At 35.2% G+C, this 16,330-nt stretch overlaps 1 protein-coding gene across 6 annotated transcripts in view; it reads left to right on the forward strand.

Moving 5' to 3' along the window:
* BCAS3 (BCAS3 microtubule associated cell migration factor) overlaps positions 1-16,330 on the forward strand; it is a 564,511-nt gene that overhangs the window by 133,997 nt on the left and 414,184 nt on the right. For all 6 annotated transcript variants that reach the window (XM_059047562.2, XM_059047561.2, XM_067021771.1 and 3 more), the window contains exons 10-11: positions 8,194-8,270; positions 13,466-13,549. In XM_059047562.2, coding sequence (XP_058903545.1) covers positions 8,194-8,270; positions 13,466-13,549 — 161 coding nt within the window. The remainder of the gene's footprint in view (positions 1-8,193; positions 8,271-13,465; positions 13,550-16,330) is intronic.

A 16,330-nucleotide genomic window follows, 5' to 3' on the forward strand; every position in this document is an offset into this window, starting at 1 on the left:
GTATGAATACAATGATGAGACTGTAAAATAAGTAGAGACAGCTGTGTCCATCAGAGAAAGCACCATGGGAATTTGTGCCAAAGGGTGGAAGGGTCAGGTAAAGAGAGCTGATAGAGAACTGGAAAGGGAACACAGCCAATATGATGAGAAAGGAGACACCTTCGTATTTGGCTGCACAGAAAAGGTGGCCTTGAGCAGCTGTCTGATGTGGAAATCCAAAACCCACGTATGATTAAGAAAACAAAAGACCAAGACTGATAGATGTCATTAGCAGTCATTTCCAGTGTGCTTAAGTTTAAATGCAGATATGAAGTCTCCAGAGAGACCAAAGGATTGTATAGGAAGTAACTCTTTCCACTGGCTTCTGTTTTTACTTTGAGGGGGAAAATTTATTCCTTACAATCCTAATGTTATTTGTTAGGGTTAGAATGTGTATTTTTCATTTGTGTTAATGGTGAATTACAAATAAAGAATGTATTTAAAGGATCTTTAAAATGCAAAATTATTTTTAATTTTAGGAAGAGGAACCTTTCTTTTTATGTTTCTAAGCAAGCTTGTAACATTGATAAGAAGAGATTGGCAGGTTAATGTGGCATCTAACACCAGTTCAAGTTAAAACCCTGTTCTTTTGGTTTCCCATCTATATACAACAGACTAGGCTGCCGTGGTGTTTTCATAGCCCAGGCAGATGTTCAATATAAAGTGGACTCTAAATAACATGTATGCCATGAACTAATGTGATTTTCGTATTTTCTGCACATAATTCCCACCCATTGAACCCGTTGAGCCTTCGAATGGCATTACTCTCATATACATAAAAAATAAAGCAAAAATAAAATCAAGTTTTAAATTCAAAGCTCATGGAACCTTAAGAGGGTCATTAATCAGGAGTAAGATGGTCAAATAAATCTCTGAAATGATATTTAATATTTTATGTGCTTATTCTTTCTGGAGAGGGTTTCATAGGCCTTTCTGAACTTCATTCAGTGTGTGGTCTATTGTGACTTGTGTCTTTCACTGTAGAGGATTATATTTTTTAGAGCAGTTTTAGGTTCACAGCAAAATTAATCAGAAGGCACAGAAATTTCCCATATACCCCCAGCCCAACACATACATAGTCTACCCCATTGTCAGCATCCCTCACCAGAGTAGTACATTTGTTACACTTGATGAACCTCAGTGGGCTTGGGTAAATGTATAATGACATATATCCATCATTGTAATATCATACAGAGTATTTTCACTGCCCTAAAACTCCTCTGTGCTCTGCCTGTTAATCTCTGCCCTCCTGTTCCCCCCAGCAACCATGGCATTTCCTAGAATGTCATATAGTTGGAATCATAGTATGTAGCCTTCTCTGATTGGCTTCTTTCAATGAATAATATCATGTTTCCTCCATGTTGTTACCCAACTTCAAGATTTACTATAAAACTACAGTAATCAAGACAGTGTGGCATTGGCAAAAGAGTAGACAAATAGATCAATGGAACAGAATAGAGAGCCCAGAAATAAATCTTTGATGAAGAAGCAGAGGTAGCACAATGGAGCAGAGATAGTCTCTTTAACAAATGGTACTGAACAACTGGACATTCACGGGCATAAAACTGAATTTAGACACAGACTATACATCCTTCACAAAAATTAACTCAAAAAGTATCACAGGCCTAAATATAGTACATAAAGTATAAGATTTATAGAAGATAACATAGGTGTAAACCTAGATGACCTTGGGTATGGTGGTGACTTTAGATACAACACCAAAGTCATGAAAGAAATAACTGATAAAGTGGGCTTCACTAAAATTAAAAACTTATGCTCTGCAAAAGACAATGTCAAGAAAATGAGAAGAAAGGCCACAGACTGAGAGAAAATATTTGTAATAGACAAATCTAATATTTGCCAACGAAGCAACCGACAAGGGATTAATCTCCAAAATATATAAACAGCTCATGCAGCTCAATATCAAACAAACAAACAAACCAATCAAAAAATGGGTGGAAGATCTAAATAGACATTTCTCCAAAGAAGACATACAGAAGGCCAAAAAACACATGAAAAGATGCTCAACATTGCTAATTATTAGAGAAATGTAAATCAAAACTACAGTGAAGTGTCACCGCACACCAGTCACGATGGCCATCATCAAAAAAATCTACAAACAATAAATACTGGAGAAAAGGGAACCCTCCTACACTGTTGGTGGGAATGTAAACTGGTACAGCCACTATGGAGAACAGTATGGAGGTTCCTTAAAAAACTAAAAATAGAACTACCATATGACCCAGAAATCCCACTCCTAGCATATACCTGGAGAAAACCATAATTCGAAAAGATACATGCACCCCAGTGTTCACTGCAGCAGTATTTACAATAGGCAGGACATGGAAGCAACCTAAATGTCCATCAACGGAGGAATGGATAAAGAAGATGTGGTACATGTATACAATGGAGTATCACCCAGCCATAAAAAAGAACAAAATAATACCATTTGCAGCAACATGGATGGACCTGTAGATTATCATACTGAGTGAAGTTAAGTCAGACACAGAAAGACAAATATCATATGATATTGCTTATGTGTGGAATTGAAAAAAAGAGGTACAGATGAACTTACCTTCTCTACAAAACAGAAGTAGAGTCACAGATGTAGAAGACAGACTTATGGTTAACAAGGGATAAGGTGGGGAGGGATAAATTGGGAGATTGGGATTGACATATATACACTACTATATATAAAATAGATACTAGGACTTCCCTGGTGGTGCAGTGGTTAAGAATCCTCCTGCTGATGCAGGGGACACGGCTTCAAGCCCTGGTCCGGGAAGATCCCACATGCCACGGAGCAACTGGGCCCGTGTGCCAAAACTACTGAGCTTGCGCTCTAGAGCCCGCAAGCCACAACTACTGAAGCCCACACATCTAGAGCCTGTGTTCCGCAACAAGAGAAGCCACTGCAATGAGAAGTCCGCGCACTGCAACGAAGAGCAGACCCCGTTCGCCTCAACTAGAGGAAGCCCATGTGCAGCAACCAAGACCCAATGCAGCCAAAAATAAAATAAAATAGATAACTAATAAGAACCTACTGTACAACACAGTAGAACAGGGAACTCTACTCAATACTCTGTAATGGCCTATCTGGGAAAAGAATCTAAAAAAAGAGTGGCTATATGTATGTATGACTGATTCACTTTGCTGTACACCTGAAAGTAACACAACATTGTAAATCAACTGTACTCCAAAAAAAAAAAAATGCAAGGAAAAATCTAATAATGGGCTGTTATCCAAAATATACAAAGAACTCTTAAAATTCAACAACAAAATAAACAACCTGATTAAAAAATGGACCAGTGACTCTGACAGGCACCTCACCAAAGAATAATAAGCATATGATATGATAGTCCACATTGTATGTCATCAGAGAAATGCAAATTGAAACAATGAGATAACCATCACACGTCTAAAATCCAGAACACTGAGAACACCAATGCTGTCAGAGTTGTGGAACAACAGGAACTCTCATTGCTGGTGGGAAGGCAAAATGGTGCAGCCACTTTTGGAATACAATTTGACAGTTTCTTACAAAACTAGACCTACTCTTAGTATACAGTCCAGCAATCTCACTTCTTGTTATTTAACCAAAGGAGTTGAAGACTATGTCCACACAGCCTTCACAGAGATATTTATAGCAGCTTTATTCACGTTGCCAAAAGTGGGAGCAACCAAAGTGTCCTTCAGTGTGTGAATGGATAAACTGTGGTGTATCCTGACAGTGGAATATTATACGTCATTTCTTTTTATTGCTGGCCATTTAGTTTGTTTCCATTTTGGGGGCTTTTATGAATAATGCTTTCATAAATGAAGGGTTTTTATGGGGACATCTATTTTTGATTCTCTTGGATATAAGTATTTGTGTGGATATGTTTTCGTTTCTCTTGGGTATGTACCCAGGAGTCGAATTACTGGATCATATTGTAATTCTATCCTTAACTATTTGAAGAGCTGTTGGGCACAGTGACTGCACATTTTACATTCCCGCCAGCAGTGTATGAGGGTTCCAGTTTCTCACCAATGATTATTAATAAGATCATATAGCCATCCTGTTGGTATCTCACAAAGTAGTATCTGATTATACTTTTTTTAATAGATCTTTTTTGGAGTATAATTGCTTCACAGTACTGTGTTAGCTTCTGTTGCACAACAAAGCGAATCAGCCATATGCATACACATGTCCCCATATCCCCTCCCTCTTGAGCCTCCCTCTCATCCTCCCTATCCTACCCCTCTAGGTCATTGCACAGCACTGAGCCAATCTTCCTGTGCTATGCTGCTGCTTCCCACCAGCCAACTATTCTACATTGGGTAGTGTCTATATGTCGATGCTACTCTCACTTCGCCCCAGCTTAGCCCTCTCACCCCATGTCCTCAAGTCCATTCTCTACATCTGCCTCTTTATTCCTGCCCTGCAACTAGGTTCATCAGTACCATTTTTTTTTTGATTTGCATTTCCTTATGGCTAATGATGCTGAGTATCATTTCATGTGCTCATCTTCTATCTTCTTTGTCAAATTTTACATTGATTTATTTGTCTTTATTGAGTTATACTATTATAGATACAAGTCAGTTATCAGATATATGTTTTGCCCAACTCCCATTCTCTGAGTTGTCTTTTCTCTTTCTTGGTGGTGTCCTTTGAAGCACAAAGATTTTAGTTTTGATGAAGTTTAATTTATCTATTTTTTTTCTTTTATCACTTGTACTTTTGGTGTCATATCTAAGAAAGCATCGCCTATGGTTATGAAGATTTACCACGGTTTGTTCCAAGAGGTTAATACATTAGCTTTAGTCTTTGATTCATTTCGACTTTGTATGTAGTGTGAGGCCAGGGTACAGTTTCATTCATTTGCATGTGGATGTCAGTTGACCTATCATCATTCGTTGAAAAGATTATTCTTTCCCCATTGACTTGTTTTGGTAGCATTGTTGAAAGTCAGTTGACCATAAATGCAGACATCTGTTTTTTCGAAAAAGGTCTGAAATCTTTTGAGTTGTCTTTTCCAAGAAAAATAAGGCAGGGTGTTACAGAGAGTAGTTAAATCCTTTGTTTTTCAAAATGAGTTCAGGTCTTCTCCCCACTAGGACCAACATTCTGGGAGGATGCCATGTGAAATTGCATCAGTCTCATGAATCTTTTAGTTATGGAATCATCTTCATGTAGCATGCTTTTTGTGGATTTTACCTTTATTTAAATTTGGAAACCTGATACTTTTAAATATCCAGTTCTCTTTTACTTTGTTCACAAACATTGTAAACTTGTTAGAATTATTCCCAGTATCATAGAGGTTTGGGTTGTGTTTTTTTGTTTGTTTTTTGTTTCTTTTTTCTTCACTTGTTTCCACAGTTTAGCTGGAGGCAATGGTTAATCTTTAAAGGAGTCATGCTTATAAAGTTGGGATAGTGCTGAGAGGCTGATGGTCTGCTGATTCCAGCTGTAAAATGTTTTTTGGAGAGCAGAAAAACAATTTGCTTTCATTCCAATACACTATAATTCTTGAGGTCCACTAGCTTTCTAAAAACGTAGACTCAAAAAGTGAAATGAAGCATTGTAAACTACATTTTTTCTTAGTATTCTTTAGTATTTGGAAGGCAAGTATACTTATTAGGATCTGTTGAGGCAAAATGGTTATCGGAATTGGTTGAGTTAGATTATGTTGACTTTAAAGTTCAGGAGATTAGCTACCTCTAATGTAATGCCACAATTCACAGGTATTTACTTCTGTTTTTTGTTTGGTTCTTTTTTTCATGAAATTTTAAAAGGGGAAATTTTCTTATAGACAGTGTTTATGCTCATTTCTCCAGTTCTGAAAGTATATATGGACTATATATATACACTTATATAAAAGCACATTTTGGTGTGAATTAGGTGTGGGTGTGATAATGAAATCTATTATGTAAATATTGTGTGATATATATATTAGAGTGTGTTGTCTTTGTATTATATTAGTGGACCTTTTTTTCTATGTATATGTCCATAATATGTGTCCATAATATGCCTTCAGTGATTATAGTAACCTCACAGTTAGCCAGAAGCTGATTTTCCAGGAATCCAAACATTCCAGACACACCACTTTAAACCCTGAAATACAAAAAAAGTTTTTAAACAATGAGCGAAACATTAGAAAACATATCTTATATTTTGTATGACATATGGATTTTCTTTTAGGATTATTATCTTCTTCGTCTTCTTTAAAAATGAACACTCAGGGAATTCTGGCTGTCTAGTGGTTAGGACTCTGTGCTGAGGGCCCGGGTTCAGTCCCTGGTCAGGGAACCAAGATCCCACAGGTTGCTCGGTGTGGCCAAAAAAAAAGAAAAAAGAAAACTCAAAATAGATGGAATTGAAGGAGCTGAAATGAAAACTAGCAGTAACAAAAGCAACAGCTACTTGCACTTCTCTAGTGGCTGTGAACACAACGGCATTACCATTTCAGAATCACCATGATTGCTACCCTAAAGGCTTTCTGAATTCAGGCAAGCATGTATGTACAATTAAGGAAGATTTCTATTAAAAAATGGCTTTAAAATGAACACAAAAAACCTAACCTAAAGAATAGACAAGCACAATATTTGAAAAATATTTGAAAATTTTTCTTCTGTAGGTGACTTTTTTTTTTTTTGCAAGTGTGTCTTATACATATGCTTTGATTAATTTGGGTGCATTGTTTATTCAAACATTTATTAAGCTATTTTTCAGGTATTATTCTAAGCAGTATAGATTCAGCTGTGAACAAAAGACACAAACACTTGATCTTAATCACGTGGGAGGAAGACAGAAAATAAAGAAGCAAAAAGATAAATAAATATATTACAGAACATATAAATTATTTTTATTTTTGACAGTACTTGTCAAAGTAGTTAATTATTTATGCATTTATAACTTTATTCCTGTTAGGATCAGTACTAGATTGAGACTTTCTGCTGGGTAAGGTATTTTCAGGTGTGCTGTTCATGCTATTCAGATTATGCTTTTTTCCTGTTACGCTTATGTGTTTCATGCAGTTTGGCTGTTTTTGTTTGTTTGTTTTGTTTTGTTTTTTGTCATGGGAAGAAAGGGTTATTTTTATAAAAACCTGTCTCGTATAAGTTTAGATTCCAAATTGAGACCTAAACTATGAAATAGTTATCTCAGTTTGATCCTCTAGTGTACATTTTAGGGAAAAACATTTGTGAAAATATTAACCAGATACTTGTGGAATGATAAACAAGGAATTCTTTAGGTTAGGCTTTTTGTGTTCTTTGATTCTGCAGTCTCCTTTGAGTAGTCCCTTAAAAGCAGTTTTGTGAAACACTGGAATATTATTTTGTGTAGCTGACAGATGAGGACATTATACTCAGAGACCTTATTGGTATAGTCAGAAGGGGAGATGAGACCCTCACGGATGACAGATATCACTTACTTGACTGAATTGTGTTGTGTCTTGTTTAGTGGAGTTCAGGAAGATGGCATTGGTGTTTCCATGGTGTTGGTGACCACTGTCAGGAATGTGTGATTTTTTTTTTTTGAAATTGGAGAACCACAAAATAATCCTACCTACTAGTTTGTTTTTGGCTGGGCTGAAAGAAGAATGAAATTGAATGCTTAATGTAAATGCATAGGATTATGTAAATTAGTTCCCCAACATCTCCTGATGCACCCTTTGTGGATTGCTTCTCCCCATTAGCTCCACACCTAAATTACTTGTTCTGCCCCACCCCTATTATTGTCATTTTATTTTAGGGTTATGTCTTTCTTATCTTCGCCCTTAAATTCCTGAGCCAATTGTATCCTTTCTCTTTCTTCTCTAAACAGTTTTGCTAGACTTATGAAATTGTAGGCTTATGATCTTTAAATGATTCTTCTTGGCTTCTCTCTCTTGTTCCAGGAATAACTGTATAAAATGCCCAATTTTTGCGAAAAGTGAATACCAGTTCTTTTCAGATTTATTTCTTATTGGAACAGAGTCAAAACCCAAAGGAAACTGTAGAGGAGAAAAAAATGAACCTCTTTTAGCTATTAAAATAATGACTAGGTTATGGGAATTTTATGTGAGACTTGAAAAAATAAAAGCATTTGATTATTCTGTTTTTATGGCATCAAAATATGATGGACCAACAGAAATTATTAAATTTCTTACATTGCCATTTGAAAATTTTCAGGCTGCTACCCTTGCCCCGGGCCCAACATGAATCCTATTGCTCTTGGGAGCCGCTGGCTTGCTTATGCAGAAAACAAGGTAAGCGGGGCCCCTGTTGGAATATTTGTAATGGAGCAAGTGTTGAAGAGTTTTCCAAAGGCAATTAACAGCCAATAATGAGTGTTTAACTTACTAGTTTGTTTTCTCTGGTTTGGTTTTTGTTTTAATTGGGCACCCAGTTGTCTGATCTTATTGCTCAGGATCAATATTTGGACTCAGCCTTACTTTTCCAGGCTTAGTTTTATATAGAGAACTTTACTCCATTAATTTTAAATCACAGCATTGATACCATCTCAGGAGTTTCTGTGGAGCTAGAAATCAGGAGGCAGGAATGACTTCTGTCTTTAGTAGTAGGTTGGGAACCTGAGGCATAGAATAATTTAATGGACTTCAACTATATGTGTACATTTAAATCTAAACAAGGGTTCTGCCATTTGTTGTTATTTATCAATCTCACTTATCTCTTAAGGTCATCATAGTAAATGAAGATATTACATTTATACATTGAAACTTTTTTTATGTCTAGTTCAAAGCAAAGGTTAAATCCCTTTTTATGCCATTTAGTGTCCTGCATATGAATATAGAACGAAATCTAAAAAAATATTACAGACTTCAAAGAAGGTGATCATTTTTTTGTTCCATTTTTGCTTGTTTGTATGGTTACTGTATATTGAGAATAATATGAAATAATATGTATTGAAGAGTTCTTGACACAAGTTTGGATATGGTAAGTACAACAATTATTTGGTGAAACCACAGTATATCTCTAGCCTCTGGAATTCACAAAATCAAGAAACTACTGGAAAAATTTATTTTTCTGGATGAATCCCTTGATGCTTTTTCCAAAATTCTGTCCGCTGCGTATAGGTATTTTGCATTTTAGTGAATGCTGTATTTATACTCTACCCTCTTCTTTCTCTTGATTATCCAGTATTTCACTTTTCAAATTCATTCTTTTCAAATAAGACAAGAGGCATACAATTCAGTGTGCTGACATCATGGTATCTTCTAATGATTACGCCTGTAGAAAATTTCTTTGAGTGCCGGAGACATCCAAGACTTCCAAGAGGAAGATATATACATTGTCCCTTGGCTCTTGCAGATTTATTGTCACGTGTGGGAAACTACTCATTTAGAATTGTAGGTATTATGCAAATAGTTACATATTATTTTCTTATGGAAAAAACTTCCTTCATAGATGCATAGCATCAAAGTGTGCCAGTTGTCTTGCCTTTGTCTTGCCTTTGCCTTTGTAGAGATATGTGTCAGTAATATCTAGTGTTATATACGGGGACCAGGATGTGTAGTGGCATTCACAAGGAGTTTACTAATCAGATGGTTGTACCATCCTTTGGAAGAAATATTTCCAGATAAATGTGTTCCCATGGTATTTACATAAGAGCTAGTATTTATTAACAGTTTCTGATTATAGAAGCATTTGGGCTGAGTGTGGAACTGCAGAAATTAAGTTTTGGAGCAACAATCTCTTTCAGTGAAAATGCTCTTTGACTACAGTTTTAACCAAGAGGCCATATTATCTTGATTGGGTTTGTTTTTTCAGTGCCTGTTTTTAAGTGTACTTTTAACTTGGAAGACTTGCAGAAAACCTGCAAGAATAGAGTACAAATGTTATAAAGTGCACCCATGTACTCTTTACTCAGGTTGACCTCTGAACAATCTCAGAGTAAGTTGCATATATCACATTACCCCAGAATACTTAGTTATCAGCCAATTTAATTTTTTAAAAAATTTATTTATTTTATTTTTGGCTGCATTGGGTATTTGTTACTGCACGCAGGCTTTCTGTAGTTGTGAGTGGGGACTACTCTTCGTTGCGGTGCGCGGGCTTCTCATTGCAGTGGCTTCTCTTGTTGCAGAGCACAGGCTCTAGGCACGTGGGCTTCTGTAGTTGTGGCATGTGGGCTCAGTAGTTGTGGCTCGTGGGCTCTAGAGCTCAGGCTCAGTAGTTGTGGCACATGAGCTTAGTTGCTCTGCGGCATGTGGGATCTTCCTGGACCAGGGCTCGAACCCGTGTCCCCTGCATTGGCAGGCGGATTCTTAACCACTGCGTCACCAGGGAAGTCTGCCAATTTAATATTGATAAGCTACTTTTATCTATTATAGCATCCATGTTCCAATTTTGTCAATTAACCCTATCATATATCATTTGTAGAAAATTTTTTCCTATAGTGCAGATCCAGTCTAGTATCAGGTATTATATCTTGTAGGAGTGTCCCTTTCTTTCTTTATCTTTTACAGGATTGGTAATTTTGAAGACTACAGCCGCCTACATCTACCCCTTATTCTTTTTAATAGAATGCTTTTTATTTTCAGTGTTTTGATGTTTTCTCTTGATTATATTCGGGTTATGTATTTCTGTCTGGAATAACGTAGTATTGTGTGAGTGCTGTTCTGGACTTCCCACAGTGTCACATCTGGAGGCACATGGTATATGTCTGTCCTTTATTGGTGATACTGATTTTGTCAAGGTCTTGTCCAGTTTCTGTACTGAATAAGCACTATTTTTTCCTCTTGTAACTAATAATTTGGAAAGAGCATGCTTATATCCTGCGTTTCATCGAAATCTTAGCCTACCTAATTTTAGCATCCATTGATGATTCCTGCCTGAACCAGTCTTTTCTATGAGGATTGCAAATTAATGGTTTTCCACTTCACACTACACATTTACCTGCAGGCATTTGGCTCTCATAATCAAGAACTTTCCCTTCTTTTTAAATCTTCCTGTATCTATATTTTTGATAGGGGTTAACGATTCCTATTTTTTAAGTAGTTTTTAATTTTTTTCTGTCTTTAATTATTTTGGTTTTCAAATTATGCCAGAGTTGACCGATAAGAGCCCCTTTAGTCTGCTTCTTGTGACATTGTGTGTGGCTTCATCAAAATTTAAAAAATAATAATTTCCTCACCTGCTATCGTAATAATATGTCCAGGTCCATCTTGTACTTGCCTTGTCTCAGCCCTGGAATCATCTTCTTCTGATTTTACTGTTTCTTTTTAATGGGCAATTGTATTAGATACTAAGCTTTTGTCTAGTAGATGTGTTCATTGTTACTGGCGTATTTTTGCTTCTAGACTCTTTCAGTGGACGAAGTATGGAAATATGCATGTTATAGATCCATACACACTTCTTATTATACACATAAAGAGGCAAATATACATATATGCATATTTTTGCACCCATGTATACCCATATACACATGTACATGCTGGAAATGAAGAGTTCACATTGGTATTTCCACAGGATTCTCTCTTTTTGTTCCCCCATTTCCTATTTGTATGTCCTTGTTTTGGATAGGAGACCATGACATCAGCATGTTTTCTTCATTTCTTCAATCCTATAATGCCAAAAAGTAATTAGAGTTGCTTGCTCATACCACTGCAAAAATCAAACCAACTACAAAGAGTTCAGGATTTTCTTGCAATTTTCTCTGCTTTCATTACTGCCTAAAACTGAAGGTATGCAGTCAAATACTGTGTTCATAGGTTATTTTAGTTTGTCCTTTATCCCCCTTTTTCTGCCTTCCTTCATTGTTACAGTTTTCATTTGATACATAATTGTATACATTTGTCTTTATATTTATTTATATGCTTATATATTTTCTTATATGTGATATATATACATATTTATATTTCCCTTTATTTCCCCAAAGATAACATTATATACACGGTCTTTTGTATGTCGCTTTTTTCACTTACCAATATTTCCTGGGATTTGGGCATGATAGATTTTTGCACCATGGAAATTTCCGGTTTATGTTTTATTTTGATGTACTGAGATGCAACTATAACTTTGTAATGAGTCTAAGTTTTAAAGATAATTCTGGCTTAGTTATGTTTATGTAGAAATGCTGACTCAGATTTAGATGAATTGAAAAGGTGATAGTATTGCTTGTTTCCCTTGATTATTTTAATTACCTGAAGCAGGGAAAAGATGGTAGTGTTTCTAAGATATGTCTTTCCTTGCACATGCTGCAGAAGGCAGCAGAGGGGATAATTTTCATAATTCTTCGAATATGTATTTGTGAATGAATGAATGAGTGACTGGGTGAATAAGTGAGAGAGATTCTTTTCATTAGCTAAAATGGTCACTTTTCAAGCTCCCTCTTTTCCCCCGTGTGAAACTATATTTGCCAATCACCTGTGATTTGGAAAATTACACAGCACTATTGTCTTAAGGGATTTAAAAAAAAAAATACAAATCAGTGATGAAGAAAAGTTTGATTTTAAAATAAAAGAATAAAAGGTTTACATATTAATCTTTATCAAGTGACCTAGTTTTAAATTATATAGAGCATTTTTTTTTGTTTTTGTATTTTGGGAGAGGAAGATTTGTTCTGAATTATGAAGGCTTTTAATAATTCATATCACAATGTGGAGCTGTTCTAATAGTCTACTATTGCCATTTTATTGAAAATTTTAAGTGTAAAAATCTGGCTGATGATTTTTCTATTTCCCTTTCGTTCTTTCTCCTTTTCTTTCTTTTTCTTTCTATTTTTTTCTTTAAACTAAATTTAGGAAGTGTAGGAGCAGTGGAGAATTTAGTCTTGGTTAATTGCTCAGCACATGAGAGAATCGTGCATGTCAAACTAGTGATTCACTTTGGAAATTGGCAATTTGATTTATTTATTTATGAATAAGGGCATGTCTTTTTCATTCTAATGTTAAAACTGGTGAGCCCTCTGAAGTGGACAGCTATTATGTGTCATAGTTGATTTATGCATAATTTGTGCCACTTTCCCACAAGCACAATTGAAAATGGAAATACGGCACATTCTTTTGTCTATTTTTTAAAGTTTCCTTTTACAATCTTTATGTAGGAATTAAGAGGACAAAACCTCCAATTTGTTAGCATGTTAAATATTTAATGTTAGGAAGTCATGGCTAAGTCCTTTGATTATGTTTCTAAAATTTATTTGTGGAAAGCCTGCCAGATCTCAAATCCTACCATTTCAGAGTTTATGAATTCTTAAAGACTATTCATCTTGTAATTAAAAATCTTATTTGAGCATGCAACTGCTTGAGTGGCACCAGTAGATTATAAAAAGGGGTAAAAGTGTCTCAGCAGGGCTTTTAGCTGTTTGTCTGGAAAACACTTATGCAAACATTCCCACCCACCACCATCATTCTGCATGGTAAATAAGCTCTATCTTAAGAGCCTGTAGAGTTAAACAGTTTAATAGAAATGACTTTCTGGTCATTCTCTCTCTTTCCAGTTGATTCGATGTCATCAGTCCCGTGGTGGAGCCTGTGGAGACAACATTCAGTCTTATACTGCCACAGTCATTAGTGCTGCTAAAGTGAGTATCCAGTAGTCTCTAGGAGGTACGATTTTGCGGAGTAATTATCATGTTTCTCTCCTGAATTGCATTGAGATTGTCCCTTCCCTTTTCATTTGCAAAGGTCGAACAAACTTAAGTAAGTCAGAATTATTTTGTCACTCAAGAGAACTGGTGACTAAATGATTAGGTATTTAATCTCTTAAGATTCCTAAATCATACTTTATATTCTATTGTAATGATTATAAGGTTTGTATTTATCCAATTTAAAATATTTAAGTCTGTTAGCTAGGTCAAAGTCTGTAATCTAATTACTTTGGAAAGAAGCTTTACATGTTTTAAGTAGTAACTTCTGGATTTGTGTGTGTGTGTGTGTGTGTGTGTGTGTGTGTGTGTGTGTGAGATTTGCATCATTCTACCTATACTGACATCACTTTGCATTTTTGAACATTTATGAATCTTCTTGACATAAAAAAAAATTTATTCCTTAACAAAACTTGAGTGAAATCCCTGGCACATTCAAAGATTCTTTCATATCACAGAGCTGCCCCCTGCGTGTTTGTCAAGTGAGTTCTTTTTGTGTATGTGCGAGGGTTAATTATGATGATGGCTCGTAAACTTTATGCTGATTATAAGGTATCCTTATAATCACTATCCTTTTGAATTGTGAAGTATACAACAAAACAATTCTAATAATAGGGATGACATAGTGAATCTAAATGACAGCATGTAATAGAAAGCACAGCTATTCAGAAAAGAACAACAGTTTAAAACAAACCACAGGGAGGGAATCAAAGGTCACACTGTTTTATGTAAAACAAATACAAAAATGCTTCAAGACTGATTACAAATGCTTACACGATGTGGTTTGATGAGAGAAGCATTACATATTTTTCACTCAAAGGGAATTATTGAATGGCTTTTTGCTTACAGCCCCATATATTTTAGATTTCAGAATCTTTATAAGAATGGCTTACTTTTCTCCTCTGTATGAAAAAATTATGGTTATTTCAGTGAAGAGAAATCTGAAGCAGAGTAATTAGGCAGCATCAGTGTTATTTAGCTAACTTATAACAGATCCACAAAATCTACCAATGAGATCTAGTTCTCAAGTATTAGATTCCTTTCCACCTTGTCTGTGTCATACACTTTCATCAGGATAGCTCATTGTATTGTCGTTCTGAATAGTTTTCAGTTATGTGACAGAGAATAACTTTTCAGCTCTTCTTTGCTATAATTGTGTGTTTGTGTGCCTACATAAAAGGAAAGTGACCTGCATCATTGAGTAACTGTTTAGCTGTTTAACTGTTAGATGAAAGTAGACTTGCTGGAATGAGGCTAGACTTAATATGCTTTCATAAAAGCAAGTCCAGGCTCCCCACGTTTCTGCACCACAATACTGTGAACTGTGAGGAACATACTCATGTCTTCCACATTTAAGCTGTAAGAAATTATGCTGATGACAACACCTTAATAGGCCATTGGTCACCAGTGGACTTGCTGTGGACTTGAAGCAATTCATTATTACCTCTGACAATAGATAAGATTCTTCCATTGACTTCTGAATAAAGTGATTAATGTTTAATTTTTGTTTAACACTTTAGCCTGATTTTAGTACTTATTCATGTTCTTGCTTATAAATTTATAAAATGAAGGAAAAATATAGCCATGAATGTAAAAGTCACCAGTTTCTTGCTAGTCTTAACATGTCCAATCCTGTATTATACTCTGCTCTTTTAACTTATATTTAACTTAAATGTCACAAAATACTTTTGAAAACATTTTTCTTATATTTATGTAATCTTTTTCTGTGTACCTATGAATTCCTGAGTTAGAGAGCATGAATATTTTGAGATTTCTTTGAAAATGCTGTCAAATTGTTTTCCTAAAATCTTACCAGATCTAGAATAATCTTTCATTTCACATTTAAGGTGTGGCTGTTTCATATGGGAAAGATTGGAAAGTTGGCATGATTTCCCCCCCAAATATAATTTCTCCTAGTAAGTTATTTAACATTAGAAACTTCGTGGGTAAATTAACCTTCTGAGATATAATTAGTTCCAGTTTTCCACGATAAGAACATAAAAATGACTTCCATAATTAAGTAGTGTAGTTATAAATATATTATTTTATAATTTTTACTGTTATAGATTACACTCCTATTATATTAGTATGTTCACTTGTGAAAATTTATCATGGTGTACACTTAAAATTCCTGTACTTTGTTGTCTAAGTGGATATGAAACTTTGCTAAGGAAAGAAAAATCTCACAAAGATACCTTCAGATCTAGATACCTTCTCCAGAGAATTCTATCTAATGTTTACGAATAAACAATGGCGTAGATAAACAATAAAGATTTACTGTATAGCACAGGGAACTATATTCAATATCTTGTAATAACCTATAATGGAAAATAATCTGAAAAAAATATGTAGCTGAATCACTTTGCGGTACACCTGAAACTAACACAATCTTGTAAATCAACTATAATTCAGTTTAAAAAAAAAGAATAAAAAATGGCAATATTACAAAGACTCTTCTATAGAATAAAAAGGTCAGTTTATGCCTCATCTTGTTTCATGATTTAAGATCACCTTGATATTGAAACTTAACAAGAGCATTATGAAAAAGGGAAGCTATAGTCCTGTCTTACTCATTAACATAGCTAGGAAAAATCCTAAACAAAATATTAGCAGAAAAAAGAAAATACACAGAGGGATAATGTGTCATAATCCATTTGGGATAATTCCACAGTTAAGGCTGGTTTACTACTCAAAATCAGTGAGTGTAATTTGCCACAT

This window comes from Kogia breviceps, chromosome 19 (genome assembly GCF_026419965.1).
Source record: "Kogia breviceps isolate mKogBre1 chromosome 19, mKogBre1 haplotype 1, whole genome shotgun sequence".
Lineage (NCBI taxonomy): Eukaryota > Metazoa > Chordata > Mammalia > Artiodactyla > Physeteridae > Kogia > Kogia breviceps.